Source organism: Tursiops truncatus, chromosome 4, assembly GCF_011762595.2.
Source record: "Tursiops truncatus isolate mTurTru1 chromosome 4, mTurTru1.mat.Y, whole genome shotgun sequence".
Lineage (NCBI taxonomy): Eukaryota > Metazoa > Chordata > Mammalia > Artiodactyla > Delphinidae > Tursiops > Tursiops truncatus.
Genome location: NC_047037.1, coordinates 109,600,936 through 109,621,735, shown reverse-complemented (window position 1 = coordinate 109,621,735; position 20,800 = coordinate 109,600,936). Strand labels below are relative to the sequence as shown.

General features: G+C 35.2%; 1 protein-coding gene across 1 annotated transcript in view; it reads right to left on the bottom strand.

Annotated features, from left to right (window-relative positions):
• The window catches only part of GBE1 (1,4-alpha-glucan branching enzyme 1), a 288,288-nt gene that overhangs the window by 17,420 nt on the left and 250,068 nt on the right, over nt 1-20,800 (bottom strand). Inside the window, exon 14 of the mRNA XM_019922679.3 lies at nt 19,536-19,666. Coding sequence (XP_019778238.1) covers nt 19,536-19,666 — 131 coding nt within the window. The remainder of the gene's footprint in view (nt 1-19,535; nt 19,667-20,800) is intronic.

Here is a 20,800-nt window from a genome sequence, read left to right as displayed (position 1 = left end):
ACTCTGATGCAAATTTAGACTAATACCGTAATCAGCATGTTACTGTGTTTAAAAGAGAGGGAGAGGGAGGGGGAGAAAGACTGAGTTCAAAAGGTGACTACTGGGCACAAGCTCATTCTAAAGTCACTCAGTAGAGCTGCACATGATTTGAGCATATGGATTTATTTAATGGGGAAATACACACAGTGAAAATAAATCATTAGGGGCATGGTAAATAAATGAAGCATTGTGGAATGAAAGGAACTACTAAAATAAAAGTTTAGTTTTGGTTCTTCATCCTAGTTCATTAAATACTTGCACAGTCTTCAAAAAGCATTAAATAAAAACAAAAAGAGTACAATACAGTTTAGAGAATAATGACCTAGAATCCTTTCTAAAACACTGGAAATACAGTATCAATTATTAAATTATTGGTTAACAGCATAGATTATTGGTAGTTGTGACTGAAGACAGCAAGTATACCATGAAAAGCACCGATTCCTAACCTGTGGGTTGATAATCACTGGTCATTGTGTTATAAGGGTCTCACAGAATGAGTAATTATGTTATTAAAAGGGACTGGGATGGATTCTATATGTACATTGTCTGAAGACTAAATTATGTTATTATACCCATTTGGTACTGTATTTCAAAGAATATGCACTTTTTTGATTAATGAGATATAAATTCATTTAAAAAATCACAGAATTTGTAGTAAGTTTTTTGATATATTTTCTCAATCAAGGATACTGAAAGAACAATTGTTATATAAGAAGCAATTTTTTTTGACATTGAAAGGGGTCATCACACTGAAAATGGTTAGAATCTACTCACTTAATCTATAATTTATACCTATAAAGAAAAAGCTTACAAAAGCCATAAAGTTTCAAAATATCAGTTTAGACATATTTCTCTGATCTATAATTTAAAGAAAAAAATTTTGTTGTGGCCGCTTTCGGAATTCCCCAGCCCTGTGTCTCTATTACCCAGGGAATACAGCCATGTCCTTTAGAAAACACATCCCTTAAACTCCAGAAATTCCAACAATTTAAAACACTAGATTAAAAGTAATGATTGTGAAAGAGCTTTATAATTGTAAATTACTACAACATACTACTCAAGTGTCAACTTAAAAAAATGCACAATGTTAGAGTTGCTAGTTAAGTTTTATTTGGGGCAAAATGAGGACTGTAGTCTGGGAGACAGCGCCCCAGATAGCTCTGAGAAACTGCTCCAAAGAGGCAGGGGGGAAGGTCAGTATATATATGGTTTTGGTGACGGGGGAGTACATGCAATCAAGCGCATATTTTTTACAGAAGTTTTCTACTAGTCTCGTGCAGGTTACTGCTAGTCACAGGAGCAGACGTCACGATGAAGGATTTTAGTGCTTTTCTATATATGAGGAGATACAAGAATTGGGCTCATAAAATTGCTCCTGAAAATATCTAACTATCTGAAGGCCTGATCTGCCAGTTTTTCCCAGAGCACAGAGTGCCTCATTTCTGCTCTCCACCCTGAACTCCTTTCAGGGGGTGTTGAAAGTCAGCAGATGCAGCAGCTCATGATTTAATCCTTGTAGACGTAGATGGCAAGTGCCAATGGAAAATGCCAATTCATAGTTGACACAAAAATCAGGCAACCCCGTCTTTTAGGAACACTGCTTAACATAAACATTTTTAAAGAGGTTTTATGCGCAATTGGATTTTTGTTTTTCTCTTCTCTCACTCAGGCATTCCCTCACTCCCTATTTCTCATGTACATGTGAGCACACACAAACAGACACACAGATACACACATGCACATGACGTGGGACCCACACAGCACCAATATCCCTACAAAGCCCTGTCTTCCACTAAAGAACATCCCTCTGAAAATATAACTCAGAGCCAATTTACACTTAAACTACCTTCTTCATGTGGTTTCCAGTTCCACAGTGGATAAAACAAATTTAGCAGGACATCTCAACACCTTCACATCTCTTTAATTCATAGCTACCTCCCTACACCTAGCAGACTGCCTTCTCATAATAGCTTCTCAATACATCTTTCAAACTGATATTCAGGATGACAATTCTGATTCACCAAGAAAGGCCAAATTACATGTCTTATTTTTTATATTCGAGGGAAGTAGGAGAAATTATTTTCCCATTCACTTAATACACACAATGTAGGAGGCACTGTACAAGATATTAAAAAAAAATGACTAAGATGTGGTTTTAGTTCACATGCAACTCACAGCCTATTAAGGGGAGATTAGAAATGAATATGAATGTCTATAAATAAAACAGAAAGCAATATGCAATGAGAGGTAGAGCCAAGGAGGGAAGGTAGGATTGACAGTCTATATAAACAAAAACTTTTGAAGGCTAGGCTAGACTGTTAAGATTTATTTTGTAATTAAGTATGAGAACATTGAAGGTTTGTGAGAAAGGTTATGACAATCAAAAAAATTAACCTGGGGCTTCCCTGGTGGCGCAGTGGTTGAGAGTCCGCCTGCCGATGCAGGGGACACGGGTTCGTGCCCCGGTCCGGGAAGATCCCACATGCCGCGGAGCGGCTAGGTCCGTGAGCCATGGCCGCTAAGCCTGCGCGTCCGGAGCCTGTGCTCCGCAATGGGAGAGGCCACAACAGTGAGAGGCACGTGTACCGCAAAAAAAAAAAAAAAAAAAAAAAAAAAAATTAACCTGAAGGTTGAGGGTAGAATAGGATGAACAAAGGAAAGACTAAGTCAGAGAAACCAGCCAGGGACCTAACTGGTTCACGGATAGTAGTATGGCTAAACTTGGATAATGCAAATGGAGAGACATACATAAACCAATGAGATTTTGGATGTGCAACTAATGGTACTCAAATGTAAGGAAACTGATGCTCAATTTGGGGAAACACTTGGAAGGGGAGAATAGTTGTGCCCAAAGACACACAATAAGTTTAGTGGCAGAGCTGGGATGTAGACACAAGTCAAATTCAGATCTAATTACCCTACTCTCCTCAAGTGGATGCCTATTTTATGCCAAGAATCAGGCAAAGTGTTTTCGCAGGCAATTTCTTGTTTAATTCTAAATTTAGATTCTAAGCATAAAGAGGTTGGAATGAACATGACATGAAGAATAAAAACAAGGAAAATAGATAAAGTGATATCCATCTGAGTGTTTAATTAAATTTAAAAGATTGGTGTTAAAGGACTGTAATTCTTAACATTACTTAAGGAGTCTGGATATCTGAGGTTTATTGCATTTGTTCTAGATCAATTTCTTGTTTAGTTGGTTCATTTGGTCACTTGATTGGGGAACACAAAATTATTGAACTGAAAAAATGTACCTTGCTCAATTTGGGAAAATACAGCAGGGAAAGAATGATAGAATTTTTATAGAGATTTTCTTTTAAAAAAGGAGATCAAATAGATCCCTATCCATTTGGTCATCATTTTAAAATATTATTTCTTCTTATTTTAAATTCAAGAGCTTCCTAAGTATTTGATATATCTATCAACAGGTTGAAGTAGATAAGAAGTTTTAAGCATTATTTTATCATGTGTTCTTAAATTTGAACCAAGGAAGAGCCATGTTCTGAAGACCTGTACTAATAAGATTAAAGAACAGTGAAGACATGAAGACTCTTAAATTCAATGGCTCTTCAAATACTTCAAAAGTTGCTGTGTTTGCTCAGCCACTTGATAAAGTGTCTGTTCAAAGTATAAGGATTTTGATGTAAGAAGTACTATCGTTTAAATCATTCTGCACTATACTCACTTCACTCCTGCTGAAGAAACTAAGGACATTTATTGTAAGGTACAAACCCTGAGGTTTCAGACTGAGTGACAATAAAAGGGGTTCTCTAGTGACTAGGTGGCCATAAAGATGGCAAAGCTGGTAAGTTACCATATATCTTTAAATCTAAGACACCTTCAATTTTAAGATGAATTATTTTATACACCTCCAATAAAGAGAAAAATATCACTACCATGATAATCACTGTAAGATACATCCCAATTGAAGACATGTTAAAATGTGAAAAAAATGTACACTTAGAATATATGAATTTGGTACGTTATTTTTAGATCTGATTCTTTAATCAACCCACCCATAGTATTATGATTGCAATAACTTTTGGGAGTTAAGTGACCCCAGGAGAGAGAATCTGTATCAAAGGCAGAAAACAGTAGGTACGAAATTCTAAGGAACTGTGAACAAACATCTGGCAGTATAAGAACAGGTGGTAGAAAACAAAAATAATTTCATGTTTTTAACAGTCTAAAGATAACCACCCAGCACAGGACTTGCCTCAATGTTCTAACATAATGCTCCCCTTTCTATGTTTCATGAATTGAATTGTATTTATTGCCAGCCCTAATTCACAAAATCTTAGGTTATGGCTGTATAGCGTCTCAAATAGATCTGTCTCTCTATTTTATAAATATAGTTAAATTATACATCATTTATTGTCCTGAACTACAGAAATGGTCATAAATGACAACCTTTAGTTGCTCTCTCTGCTCTCTTTCCAAATATAGAAGTAGCAAAAACTTGTAATGTGTTGCTGTATGTTTTATGAATGTATGTGTGTTAGAGTGAGGCAGGTGTGCGTGTGTGTGTGTGTGTGTGTGTGTGTGTGTGTGTATCTGATTTAGGCATTTCTATCTTTAGCTCTGTCATCTAGAATATACGATGATTTAAAAATTCACCAATGGAAATGGAAATGATATTTTCATTATTTGTTTGAAACTATTATAGGGCGATGGACATTTATGAGTATATTACTTTCAATAGACAATATCCATTTAGTTTTTTGCTCTACCTAACTTTAAAAAAAAAACTCCCCCAATATTATACTATTTCTAAAATAAAATTAAAAGAGGGTAAAATAAAAATAAATAGGAAATTTACTACTGAATGTAGTCAAAGTATATTTTAAATATAATGAAAGGCAAGTGGAAATTCCCTTTAAGGGTACAATATATTTTTTAAAATTTTTATTAGTTTACATTAAAATTTTATTGTCCTTGAAAAAAGCAACAACTTCAACGCATGAGCTACACGTGCATTCAAGTTTGTGAACAATGTTTTCATTAAAAGTTTAAATGACAATCACATGTTTTAATTAAGTGAAAAACAAAAGTATATTTCTAGTATAATTTAGAATGTGCTTGTTTCATCAGTAGGTTTCTGATTTTAGCCTAAAAAATAAACTCCAACTCCTGCAAGCTTACTTCCTTAACTATACATTCTTAGAAATTGTACAATGCAGAATAACAATAAAGTAAACTCAAAGGATGAGGGGGTCAAATATAATCTACCATGTTAATTAACGGATTGCTATGCTTTTTGAAATGCATTTTCAAGCAAATTATTAGTTCATTCTTAGGCACCAAATTGAATAATATAAAATATTGAGCACTACATATTTCTCTATGCAAATAGAAATATTATTCTAAATACTTAACAGAATTCTTTGACTAACCTAATTAGGAACTTTTCTTTGTCCTAGAAGATTATATAACTTGAACTAAAAAATGTCACTGTTTCTCAGTAACTCAAGAAAGGAAAATAAGGAAAAAATATGCCCACACTTCTAGACTAACCTCCCTCTAAAACTGTTGGTCTTTGTCTGTGACATTAAAGATTATTACCCAAAGAACTTATAAATTCAATTATTTGATGAAGCAATAGCAATTATTTAGAACTGCAAAAGAAAAAACAACCAATTTTTATACATCTTTTAAACACATACTTTGTCATCAAAATGAGTTTTGACCATGCAGATGCAACATTTTTTACAAACATATTGTGCTTGTGCTTTTGAACTCAAAATAATTTTGACATAGGCTATAAAGAAACGTCTTCACCCAAACTTACTCTAATACATCCTTTAATAGAGTCCTATGCAATGTATATATAAATGGAAAATATAATTGGAACCTTCAAAGTTCCTGAAAAATAACGACAATTAGCGTAAGCATCATCTAAGCTATTTCATGCAGACAGACAAGAATAGGAGAAAGCATCCTAAAACAGTAAAATACAGTGGGTGCATGGCTTTGGGGTCCAACAATTGCATTCTAAACTCGATTCTGCCAATTACCAACTGTGTGTCTTCCAGCAAGTTACTGAATTTCCTGGAGGCTCAGTTTCTCACTGGTAAAATGGAGGTAATATATCAGAGGGTTGCTGCAAGGATTCACAGAAGCAATGTACATCAAGTGCTTAACACAGTGCCCAGTGCTGGGAAAAATGCTCAAGTTATTAGCTGCTCTTTATATTATTATTATAGACCCTGGACCATTTAAACTGCTGTCTAAAGTGATGAAAAATGTAAAAGTAGGTTGATTTACTTTCTTACTTTTTACGCCCAACTTGGCCTTTGCTTCCTTTGTGACCTTTTTTTCCATTCCTTTCTCCCATGTCTTTGTTCTCACTAGAATCTAAACACTTTTCCTGTTATTTAAACAAGCTGAACACTGAAGTTTGATTGGACAGTACATTGAACTATTTGAGGACTACACACTTTTTAAAATTTTATGATTTTTTTTTTTTTTCGGTACGTGGGCCTCTCACTGTTGTGGCCTCTCCCGTTGCGCAGCACAGGCTCTGGACGCGCAGGCTCAGCGGCCATGGCTCACTGCCCCAGCCGCTCCGCGGCATGTGGGATCTTCCCGGACCGGGGCACAAACCCGTGTCCCCTGCATCGGCAGGCGGACTCTCAACCACTGCGCCACCAGGGAAGCCCTAACATTTTATGGATTTTTAAAAATGCTCCTCATGCTTCTGAGAAAGATTGAGAAGCCTACTCTGAACATCCTAACTGAAAATTAAACACTTCCCCACACGCTCTTGCATTTGTCCTGATTTTTCAACACAGCATTATCAACTTTTATCATCCTATAAATTTAATTATTATATTTTCTCTCTTCCTTTAATTAAAATAAACCTCTATAAGAGAAATATGTCTTTCCCCATCCCCCCTCTTCCCCTCTACCTGGGACCTAGATTAGTACCTGGAATATTTATTGAGTGGATCTTCTTTTCATTATTTTCCTATGGTAGTATCCTCCTTGGGTTTTGATCTATGCATGCTCTTGCTAAACTTTAAGAAATAATTTAACACTACTTTAGTCATAAAAGAACAACCTTGATTTTCTTCCCTCATTTTATAGAGTTAATATTCCAGATCCGTACAATGTAACGTCTAACACAATCCCATTTCATTATCTATAAAGTTTTACTTGGACATTTTAAAAGATTTTTTTCCTTCTTTCTGGAACAGTCACAACAGTTAAACAGATGCATGTCAGCTTGAAGCAATTAATTCTCAAGTGAATAACTCTGATTGGTATGAGCCCTGGAGACAGACATTTTATATAATTCTTAGTTGAAGTGGATAAATGATTACATGTTTACTAAAGTCGACATATACTCAAAGACTTGTATTTTCAACTTGACTGCTTAGCCTTCTTTATACAGATGACTGAAGTTAAGCATTGAACATCAAAATGACTGTGAAAAATCATATATATATGATTTTATACATAATTTGGCAAGGCCAGGATATGCACTTAGGTATAATATTTTCTACACTCTACCACCATCTGCCAGTTAAAGTCTGCAAAGTAAATGAACATTAAAATACTTAAACATTTGAAAGCTTACTCTTTTAGTGTTGGTAGTAGAAACATCCTTTTTCTTTATTTGAAGTCAAAATTTATTAGGAGTAATGGATAGTCTATATTCATCTTTCTCTTTTAACTTTTAAGACCAAATAGAAAATCTAATACTTTAGGGCTTACTCAGTGCTTCAGAAAGGTAAATGAGAAGGGGCTGAGCTAGCTTTCCTTGAGAAACTGTCAAGTAAAGCTTACAGGAGTATGTGTGTATGTGTGTGTGTGTGTGTGTGTGTGTGTGTGTGTGTGCGTGCGCGCGCACATGCATCATTACTCCCAGTCATTCCTGAGCACTTCTGGGCACACAGTCAGTAACTATCAAAACTTTACCTAGGTTGATGATTGTGAGAAAAAAGATTCAAAGTAAACATTTCTCCACAGGCACCAAAAAAATTGAGTGAGAGAGCTTTAAACACACATACACATGTGATTGCTAATATATATTTTTTCCAGGGGTATAATAAATCTAGTATAGTAGTTTGCAATTATCTTGAAAACAATCATATTGGTTTAATCTTACTAGGTAGATGTGGAAAAGAATTACACAAGAAAAGAGTAAAGCTGCTAAGTTATTTCTGAAAAGTGCATTTTTGTACAATTCAAAACAAAATGAACCAATGTTTTGGCTATGATAGTCAAATATAAAGATGATTTACGTAATTGAAATGAGCAAAAATTCTGGCACATTTTGGATCAAATTCTATGTAGACTTAATTATTTATTTTTATAGTTATTTCACAAATGTTGAGTTTTATTTAGACTATCCAAATATTATTAAAATTCCAAAGTGATGTGACTACTATGGTCATAAAAGAGTTAACCAAATCCAGTAAGACAATTCTGTATATCCCTTAGGTAAGTTGTCTGAAGCTGTCAACAAACAAAATATCACCAGGAATAAATTTCCTACATTCAAAATTATTAAGGCAAGAAAAGGAAATATATACAATTAAATGAAAGAAAGCTGATGATAGCAGGATGCTTCTCTTTCACCTCTTTGTAAAGTGTTCTTTATTCTATGGGATTTTTAGTCCCCAGACTCTTTATCCTCTAACATCCTTCAGCACCTAGCATGACACTTTCTCAATCTGCACTTGAAGCTGAAATATACTTAGATTTATATCCTGGTTTAACAAATATTTGAGCAGTCATCTTTTTCCTTAGAAAATCATTTTATCCCTTTAAAGTGAATATGTTTATTTTAAAAATACTCCAGCTAAATTGATCTGTGTTTGTGTCAGAAACTAGGACAGTGTAACACTGCAAAAAATGACATTTAGTCAGAGACACCATTAACTTCTACAAAGAGAAGCAGAGAAAACAAATAAAATTATAAGTAGTTAGTGAGACACACTTTACTTATTTTAATGGTGTTTCTACAGGGCAATAAAAGGTGAATTATCTGGTGCCCAAGTAAAAAACTGTGCTGAACTTACAGGAACTAGACTTAAATCACATTTATTCACTTACTAAGAATATGATCTTGTGAAAGTTATAAATCTTTCTAATGCTTATATTTAATTTGAGGATAAAAATACTTGCCTGACCCCATCACTAAGATGATGTGAGGGCAAGATGAGTCAATATAAATAAAAGTATTCATACACTGTCAAGTGTTATGCAATTTAACTTTTGGTACTAATTTGGAAACCATCTCTAAAATACATCTGATCCAACCAATTCTATTTAATTGAATAGAACCAGGTCATGCTACAGTTCTTCTATCTTTCAAAAAGCTATGATTCCAGACTGCTCAGTATTTCCTAACAGTCATTAAACATCACAAAATTTCACTTAGTGAATAGGGGAAGACCATGGTAGAAGGGGCAATTAGGGATCATCTTCACAGAGCTACAGTTGAAGTTATGAGCATGTGTGAGTTCTTCAAGGGAAAAGAGCAAGAAAAAAGAATAAATGATTGGGTTTGGATCTGAGGGGAAAAAAGACAACACAAAGAGTGATTAGAGAAGAAAGGGAAATCAAGATAGTGGTGCAGCATGTGGAGAAAGTGGAGGTAAGGAAGAAAGGTGGGCCAATGGCACAAGAATGAGGAAAAGATATAGCAGGGAGCAGAAGACTTTACGACCATCGCAGCTAACAGGTACTGAGCTTATAGTATGTGCTGGACACTGTTGCCAAGCCTTTTACATGCCATCAATTCATTTAATTCTGACAATAATTCTACAAGTAGGTGTTTTAAAAATGAGAAAACTAGGAAACAAAGAAATTACTTTCATGAGTAAGTGGAAGAGATGGAACTTGAACTCTCAGATGGTCTTATTCCAGAGCTAATGCTCTTAACCACTATCCTAGGAAAAAGAGCAAATTTCTCAATGTTTACAAATATAAGACCCAGAAATACCTACTGCCATACACGTTACATGAGCCTTTGTGAGATAAGAATGTTAGGGTAAGAGAACAAACTGAAGAAAGGAATGTGTCAGAATCAGAAAAGAATGCTACCACAGAGAAACTTACTTTCCTTTTGTTTTCCTTAGGCTGAACAAAAAGGAAGAGCGTTAGAAGGGAAGGTAGTAGAGTGAAATTGACTATTTCCCTAAGTAATAAAGAGCTTATGGGGAAAAAATTACAGTAATGGTTATAATTTTACAGACAAAGAAAATAATCTTCTGTTTAAATTAATGTTCCTATCATAAATGTTAATTGTGTGCCAATAAAAGGTAATATGACTGCACTTAAGTTATATATTAAATAATTTTACTTAATAACATAATAAAGAATGCTTTCCTTATTCAACAGTTGGTATCATGTAACTACCGAAAGGATTAATTAGTTCCACAGATAAATTTCACAAATAAAATAGGGATTAATTAGGCATTTTGCCATCATTTAGGATAACAGATACCACATTAATAGAATTAGAGATGGTTCTTACACATGGTTATAACTGAAACCACTGTTTCCAAGAACACATTGTTCATGGCTTTACTTTTTCCACTTTTCTCTGGAGAGACACAACTTTCTTTTGGTTGTAGCACCCATATATCCTTAAGAGCCCTTAAACATTTATAATGAACCAGTAATTAGATAATGGCTTAATTTTAAGAAATCTTCTGGAATATTCAGGTACCATTTTCAAATACAGATGAAACACTGAGCCCTCAATTTGACCCTGTGAGATTCTGTGGGAGTTAGAACAGCTTAACAGAAAATGATGAAAATAAAAATATCTCACTTATAGAAGATCCAAACAGCTTTCTCGCAGGCAGGAGATGTTCACTGAAAAAAAAAAATAAAAGGGGCAGGGGTGGGCTAATTTCTACAGAGATGCAGAAGGAAAAAGTAATTTAACATTCAATATATTAGAAATTTATTTTAGATACTGAATGCTCTATTTTAAAAAAGCTGGCATCAGATATAAAGGTGATATGTATAATTTATTTTTCAAAATAAAAGAGAAAAATCCGTTCTGGACTAATTAAATAAAGGACAATTTAAAAAGAAAGTTTAGATATGAAATCTTTCAGGCCAGTGTTTTCATTGTGGATTTTTCCTTCCTCTACAGTTTGCAATGCTATTCCCTAGGAAAGGAAAAAGTTTACTAAATGAGATAGTGAATGTAAAGTGCTTGCAGCATGCAAAGCATATGTTTGTAAATAGATGGTAGGTCTTATTATGAAAGTCTGTTCAGCAAGTATTCTGACAGCAGATTCCACAATTTTAAATTCTACAAAATCATGATGTATGTTATTGATAATATTTTATCAATTTTTCCTTTCTACCATTTAATTAAACATCTGCTCTAAGGGAAAAGCAATAGATTATAGAAATCTTTGTGTTTTAATTACTTAATTTTGAACAACTTTAAGGGCTCTTCCACCATTAGGAAACTGTATCCTCCATCTATCCAGCCATCCATCCATACATCCATCCATCCATCAATCAACAATTTAGCTTTATGTTTACCTAATATATTCCAAGTAAAGATATAATTGTTAATATAAGAAAGACAGTCTTACCATGTATCTTGGAGTCAATTGCCATATAATAGTACCTCTTTTCACAAATTGGTAAAAATACTTATGCTAGGAACAAATGTTTTCCTCCCATTAATGACACAACTAGTAGGTGAGAATGTCCTGTTTTTATAGCATACAATAATATTTCTGATTTCTGTTTTCTCCAGAAAGACAAGAAATAGAGGAGAGAAATCTTGACTGAGCTATTGTTAGATGAATTTCTGGAACAAGAGGAGACTATCACTGAGCAACTGAGCTATGAACCAAAATCAGAAATGCTGTTGAATGACACTGAATAGCAGTCAGCTATTAAAAAAAAAAAAAACTAAAAACGTTTGTGTGTAGTAAGGGCCCACTCATTATTCATTACTACCTATGGTCCTCTGAATATATATTAAACCAATCTAAAAGTGTTACAGCAGTTGCAAAATATTTTCCTTACTTTGTGATTCATCTCAAATTCCTGAGTAGAAAATGAAGCTAAATCATAGGCTCTTTATTGCCAGTGGAGGTGGGGGGTACACGTTTGTCATTATCATTACATCACAGGGGTTTTTGGACAGCGTTTAACAATGAAAAATTACCAAAAGTACCTCTAGGTAATGAGGTAATGTTTAAAAGTATTACTTTCACCTTGAAACTAAAGAAGGCTAACCAAGGCCATGAGTGTACATCCATTTTGAAGCTACAGAAACAAAAGGAGGACTTACGTTAAATATAAAATTGTTAGTAGGATTACCTGTCCCCATTCGCATAAAAAGAGCTTCATCACTAAATGGACACAGAGTAAAAGCGCTTTTGTGCTCTCTCTCTCTCACACATATGCGCATGAGGAAAAGAAACATGCTTGCATCTGTTCAAAGTCACTATGTAGATCTTTTATGAGAAACCCTTGGACTTGTTTTTTTTTCTTCCTTTAATTTTTTACCAAAACATCTAAGCCTGGAAAACTAAAAAGTTAAGCTCTACATTTTTAGTCCAGAAATTAACCTTTACATATAAAATCTTGATAGAATGTGGCAACTAGCTAATCCTAAATTAAGTCCTTTGTTTTTATTTGCTGCATAAAGCCTAGATTCTAACAAACACAGACTGTTACATAACCACGCTTCAAAGGCTTCTGTAAACTAAGCAACTCACAACAACATCTCTGCCTTCGGCGATCACACTTCAGTGAATCATCCAAGTGACCTTATATGCTCATAAGAAACTCTGTGTGCAGGTTGCAAATGTCAGTGTCTGAATTTACATTTTAAAAAGTACATCTTTCAGCAGTTTAATGAAAATATTGCAAAGATCTTGAGTCAAATCCAACTATTTACTCATCCGTTCCCTTAGCTTTAAATATTTTTGGCCTGGATTCACATATTCTTCACAAGCTATAATTTATGACGATTCCTCTTAACATTTCAATATCGTAAGAGTTTGAAAAGCCATTTGGAAAGGGGGCTGTAATAACACTATTATTCTCACCCCACCTCAAAAGCATGCTGACAAATAATTTGAAAACGTTTGTTACTAGTGTTATTTACGCTCTCAGAGTGATAAGAATCTGTACATACCAAGACACATACCTTATAAATGAGCTGTGAGGGCTTAACATTCACATAAATATTTTACAGTAAACTTAATTGATGTGAAGCATCAGAAGGTTTCACTTTGAGCAAAGAACTATGGCACATTTATATTCTCCAGAATGCAGAGAAATCACAATAATTGACCTGAAGCAATTACTTCATGTTTTGCTTTAAAAAATATATATTTTTTAGTTTTTTCTTTTGGATGATGGCGACAGGGGTCACGAGGAAGAATATGTGGGGAAAAATTTGTAGAGCGTGATGGTGAGGTACTGAGGGAACCTGACGAGACTGAAGTCTGTGCCATGAAATTGTGTATAATTTTCTCATGCTACCTATTTTCCCAGAACTATAGCAAAATCCTTTTGAACATTACAGAAATAAGTCATCATCTCTAATACCACTATTGCTACCACCAGCAACTAAATGTACGCACCCATGAATGGCAGAAAGGGGCACCGTGGTCTAATAGAAAGAACATGGGCTTTGTAACACACTGCTCAACCTTCACCAGCCTGTGCTGGAGGGAAGTTGAAGAGTTACTTAAAGGCCTAGTTTCCTGATCTGGTCACATGAATCTAATACAACCTACCTTACGGGGCACCTGGGAATGTTAAGCTACATACTTAATAAAAATGGCTAGCAAACAGAAGGTCCTCAAAAGAGGGACCCTTCACCCATGCTCTCCCCTACGTCACTCAAAATGAGGCAGCATCATTTGTTTTATTCAAAATGGATTAGAAAGAGTAGTTTGTCCTTAGGGGCTCAGCAATTTTCCTTTTGATTCAATGCTGATTTGATAATGGTCTAAGTGAAGAAATGTGACCACAGAAATACAATAATGATTCTGATACTATAAAGGGCATTATGTTTCTTGCTTTCTCTCCAGCTAAACAATGTAAAATCATAAGCAAATACACCACATCAGGAGAATGCATTTTATCTTCCTGAGCATGTAACCTGCCAGTACATTGGGTCTCAGTTCTGCATCACCCACATTGCTATCCACTGTAGGAAAGAACGCTGGTGATTATTACACTGCAGATTAGTGGCTAAAAAGACAAATGGGAGACAGTGCCCAGGCAAAGGGTTTTTATTGTTGCTATTTCTTGTTTTCTAGAATATGGCTACAGATTCCTTTTGTAGAAATAATACGATGTCCTTTAGCAATCACCGTGAAGACCAGGTTCAAAACCTTAGTAATACAAAGCAGACAACCCTCTCAGCTTTCCAAATTTATCATCTTATTTTGAAGTGACAGCTAAAAGCATCCTTAAAGTGTTGCTTCTATTCTGCCTGGCATTGCCCCCAAAATAGCTCCCCTTACAACAGTTTCTTGGGAAGACAGTCAGCACATATGCTACACAGATCTGAGTGAAAGTTGATGTCTTGCTATTTGATATACAGGATACACAGGTTAAAAAAATGGAACTGCGCAAGAATTCAGACATGCTGCCTATTGCAGGTTTATATTTCATAGTGACAGAGGAAGTTCAAATGACTTCTTTAGAAACTTTAAATTTGTTCTGGTACCAAATCCTGCTTTTCTGGGAATTAAAAATTTGATGAATTTCCTGACTTGATTAATACATCCAATCTTGCCTCTGTGGATCCTTCACAGAGAAAAATCTGTATTCAATTCACTGGCTCAGTAGTTGGAAATACCAGTGTCATAGAAGAACACTTTGGTAAAGTCAGAAACTACAGCATAGAAATCCCAATGTTTTCGTACTTTCTATACCTGAAATGATTCTATAATGCTGAACTACAATGTTGTTTAAAGGTATAAGAACAAAGTCAGAAAGATGAAAGACCAAAAAGAAATGAGACTTGTAAAATGCTAAGGATAGTAAAAAGGACTGTTAAAGCTAAGCTAGAAACAACAAGAATCTGAAAGAAGAGATCTATCTATTGCTTAGGGGAGATGGTATGATCATAACATTAATACTCTCATGCTCTTTTATCTTCTCTATTAATAGTTTAGAGACAAAAAATAATGTTTTTTTATGTTCAATGTTAAATTTGGGATTTTAGTTAAAGTAGCTGAATAAATAAAGAATAAGGGAGATAGGACACATAAAGATAGGACACATAAAGAAAAGCTAAAGCTTTTTATTTGAAAGTGAATACAGTATGAGTGAAAAATGTGATGGCTGCCAGAAAAGCTGATGTAACTTTAACTCCATTAATGAGACAGCAGTCTCAAGATAAGAGGAGGTAATGGGGCACTCAATATCATACTTGCCAGACCATATCTGGAATATTCTGCTGTTAGTTCTGGAGACACAATGAAGAGGAGTGTGAACAATGCTCGGTGGATTTTGATAAGAGAGACATGATGGTAACAGGTCTGGAAAGTATCACAAGAATCTATTAAAGAAACCAGAGGTATATTTGGTCTGGAAGAGGGTAGACTAAGGAGAGGTGGTACTGTGAGGAACAAGTTAAATGCCTTTTTGATTTGAATAGCTGGCATATAGAACAGGCATTGGCCCCAGAGTACAGAATTAATGCACTTACATTTAAGGCTATATTAAAAACAAACAAACAAACTTGAATTGTTTACCTTGTGAAATAGTGAGATTCCTAAGATGGAAAGTGTTCTAATGACTGCTATGATTTGTGGAGGAGTATATAGGTGGGATTTCTGCACCGAACTGGGTCATTGGAGTATAAAGCATTTCAAACACTGGAAGTTTTTATGATTTCAAGCTAGGAGTTAGGGCTGGCAGTAGTAATATAGCTAATTAGAAAATATGGTTTAAGGTATGTTGGAAATGCTCTACTACTGCCTTCCTTTCCTCAAAAAAAAAAACACATCCTCATTATAAAAAAAAATATTCTACTAGATATCTAGTCCATTAGGTCTTCCATACTTTTGAGTATTCAAAGAGACTGTTATTAAAATGCAAATGTCCTTGGAGGAAGCAATAACATATGGGAATTAGTTACAGCTTGTTTACAGAAAGACAGGAATGAGAAAGGCAGCAAGAGTAAATAAGGTCCAAGTGGGCACAAGTCTGTAGAAGACAAAATCCTTGTAGTAAAAGAACCAAACAATATTTCTTCAAGGTTCTCTTAGAGACGCAACAGATGACTAAGGCTGCAACTATGACTTCTATAAAGATATGGCCCAATTTCCCAAGATCTGTATATCATTACAACATTTAATGAGTACATTTTCTGAAATGAGTCATTAATATAAAGCATTCAGTATTTATCAGTATAGAAATTTTCTGTATAACAGGTGCCTATGGGCATTTAAACAAATGGCTAAATTTCGAAAGATTCAATTTGTGGCAAGGTTTACCAAAACCAAACTAGACTTTCATGTACAGTGTAACTTTGTATCATTAAACAAAATTAACTTTTGGGGTGAATTTTACTTAGTAAAATATACTATGTTATTATATATATTTTCATTTAATAATATTGTTAAATTACACAGACTTCAGATAGGGGATCAATGTAGCTTGAGCCAAGATTTTTCTCCTAGACATCATCATTGAAATTCCATGTATTTCCATTTGTCAGTGATGCTAAATTAAGTTCATATTTTCTATTCCCCAAACTGGTTACTCCTCCTCCTTGCTTTGCTATCCTCAGTAATAATGCTACTACCATTCTTCTCACTCTTCAAAGTGAAACCTTGTATCTTCTTTTCTACATACAACCCGTGTCCAAACAATTGCTGAGTCCTTTCACTGCAAGAAAGTGCTTCATATACCTCTTTCTATCCTATGGACATTACTTTAGTTCATACCCTAATTCTCTTTTATGTGTACTTGAATTTTTCATAATTGATACCTGTACTTCCAACCTCTCTCCTCATAAAGGCTCTCTAACACCCTGGGTACATGAGAACTTTTCCAAATGCATACATTCTTATCAAGTAGCTCCCTAGCCCAAACCCTTCAGTGACTCACTATGAAACTATAGAAAAAAAGCCTAAACTAATTAATAAGGCATTAAAATATTCTATTATGTGATGGCAATCTGTCTTTTTAGTTTTATCTCTGAGTACTTTTCCTTCTGGTCCTCATTCTCCAGTTAATCTATGGTACTATCCATTATCTAAGGATAGTCTCTGATTTCCAACAGCTTGAACGGCCTTCCTCAATTTTTTCTACAATTTTATCCATTTCTCAAGGTCCACGCTTAAAGGTCTTTTCTTAATCAATCCATCAATCCACCAATCATCTCTCTCTCTCTCCTCCCCGATCCAGGCTTAAAAGTCTTTTCCTTTTCAATCAATCAATTAATCAATCTCTGTTTCTTTCTCTCTCTCTCTCTCTCATATTTACTTATTTTTCTTTTACTTATCCTCTGTTAAACATGAGGATAAGTTTGTGGAACATTCCTGCCCCATCCCCTTTACTGCATTATGCCTTACATCCTAAATTGGTTTTGTACGTCTCTTCTTCCCCACTTAGGGTCAAGGGCAGTACTTAACTAACAAACACTGCAATAGATCACAAGTGTTCTGTAATTGCATTTTGATCTGATAAAAATCAAAATTATGTCTTGATTATATGACATTATTAGATATAGCAGGATTTAGTCTAGGGGTATTACTTTTAGCAGTTTGTAGCTGAGAAGGCTTATGTATGAGTTGCTACATGTCTAGCATCTGTTTGCATTTCTTCATGGAGATGGTGAGAACATTTGCCTCCTGAACAGTACAGCTCTTCTTTAGTGCAGACAACCTCATTACACTGATTTCCATTATCTGAGCATTCTCTGTATTAACTGGGGGGCATATTTAGGCTATTAGTCACAGCAGTAGCCTTCCCTCCCAAATGCTCTGATGTCCTGTGGGATGGTGATCTGGGAGGGTTGGGGTAGAAGACAGGGAACATCTTTCACGACCCTCAATGTCACTGAGCAGCACAGATGCCACAGGCTACTTATCAGATAGTATGGCCCTTTACTCCTAACTGCCAAGAAACATTCTGTCTGGGCAGCCACTTCACCAAGGAGGCCACTTCCTGGAGACTCAGGGGTAATTCCTGATTAAGCTACTAATGATGATAGCATTCTCCTCCCTAGACACCTCTCTGGGGATATGTGACTGAATTCTGGTCAATGGGATACAAAAGGAAATTTGCTAAAGTGACTTCATTCTTGAAAAAAGACACAAATCTCTTTGCCTTTTGTTGTGTCTGAAGGTGACATTTGGAACCATGGCTGTTGTCTTGCAACTCTACCAGGTGCCAGCCTTTGGACACTGCTGGCACCCTGAGAGTTAAAAGCAGAAAGGCCAATGGACCAGGGAACTTGATGATATTGTCACAGTGCTGGGGTCCCCCTACCTCAGGGCTTTCATTGTTTGGCAAAATGCATTTTCCTTATTGTTTGAGCCAGTCAAAAAGGGGGTTTCTCTTACTGTAGCTAGAGACACCCTGACACGTAGGACTTCATGTTGGCGTCCGGCATCTCACTCAGGTGGCTGACATTAATCATTGTTAGGGCTTCAGGGGAAGAACACATTATTTCTACTGCCTGTTTAAAAATCTGTGCTGGTTTGTTGCTAGATCCTGAATCTGTCACTTTTTTCCATGGATTGGGTAAGCCATAATCTCTTTAAAATACACAGCAGGTTTCACTTTGTCACAATGATCACACTTACAATTATTAATGTTTGTCTTCTTCACTAGTTTAAAAGCTCGATGAGGGCAGTGACTGAATCTGCCAGGAAAATTCCTGTACTTCCAGCACCTAGCACAGGGCTGGCATGCAGGTGTTCAATAGATAGATGCTTAGTAAATATCTGTGAAATGAATGAATGGATGAGTAAATGAATGTTCAGACTATATCAAAACATTTTCCCTATTATTTCCTTTGCTTCCACCTCCCATGCCCTGATTCCTTACCAATTCAGGCCCACAAAAGCGAGCTATGTCTTGTATTTTAGGAGACGGGAAAAAGAAAGGGGAAGGAAGCTATCTTTACAGCTACTGTCTACTTGCTCACTCAGTGGAGAAGGGGAAAGGAGACAATTCTCAGGGGCAACTTACAAAATATTTTCATAAAGAGAAACAACAATTATCTCCTATACTATTAATAGTATATTAATAGTACATTAATCCTATACTACATATTGGATTAAAATATTACTTAAGAAAATATTAAAAATCATACTTTTTAGAGCCAGAATGGAGTTTAGGGTTAACTTAGTGTACCTGAATTAAGCAAAGATTTATCAACTATTTTAAGTCCCTCATTTTTCAGATGAAGAAACTGAGAGCTACCGTCACCAAGATCAGCATTAGTTTTTCTGACGCTCTATGATGCAATAAAAAAACTGAATGCAGACAGTCATATTCATTGGCAACAAAAAGGATATTTTCCTGGCACTGTCGTTCCAAGTCGGTAATCAGTGTAGCTGTTGCTTGGATGAAAGTTGAAAACGAAAAGAAGGCCTGCTCTCTCAAAAGCAATGATCTTATTGGTTTCATGCTGTTCACTAACATAAGCCTGCAAGAATTAAAACACATAATACATTTAAATAATACCCAGATGCTGCTACAAGTAAATTCTTTACAAAAAAGTTGTTTTTGTCTTTATTAACAGCCTTGTTAGTTATTAAGCCAAAAATGAAAATTCTAGCATGTTATATTTTTTGAACATGTTGCAATCATGCCGTATCAAACTCTAGGCCAACAGCAGTCTCAAAAAATTGCTTAAGGAGTATAAAAGCTCACCAGCAACTTGCCAACTTCAAACAAAGCACAGACAGAGGATTAGGGTTTTGGCTTAGGTTTTAGCTAAAAATATAGCACCTGTGCTATACATAAAGCATGTGTGTGTGTGTGTGTGTGTGTGTGTGTGTGTGTGTGTGTGTGTGTGTGTGTGTGTGTGTGTGTGTGTATTAGATCTACTTATAAGTGAATTTTCTTTAAGACTTTTGTTTTACTCCTTAATGAGGTAAGGTATATAAAATTACTTTTCAAAATATGATGTAACATTGTTATTATATCCAGATTTCTGAAGTTGTAGTTTTCTGAAAAACTTTACATTATTGCACGACTTTGTCAGATTCAAAAACAACCAAGAGTCCTTCACAGTATACTTTTTTTTTTGCCTAATAATAGAGAAAGTCTGAAAAGGAATTACAACATCTACAAGCTCTCTTATTTTATACACCACATTTTACAGTAGGTAGTGAGAAGGCTTTGTTTTCTCAACCCTACCCTCTTCCAGCCCCAGCTTTGATAGGACTTTTTCCATGCACGTCAGCAGCGCCACTCTTGGTAATTTAGAAATGTGAGCTAAGGCTCTAGAGCAAACAGCATGCCTTTTGGTATTCAACATTGTTCCTATTGAAAAGGCGCATCATTTTGCTCTCTCTTCTGGAAACAGCACTACTAATAAATGCGATTAGGGCATTTGTGTCATGTAGCCAATCTTACTGAAAATATAAGTACCTTTGTCCAACCATTAAAAAAAAATCAGAGACACCAAAGTAAAAACACATCAACAGTAATTTCAAACAGCACCAGTAGAAAGTAAATGGATTATAAGTAACACATATTATATGCTAATTTTTGCAAGAGAAAAAAAAACACTGTATAAAATCTGAACCTGTTAATTACATTTTCTAAAACTTAT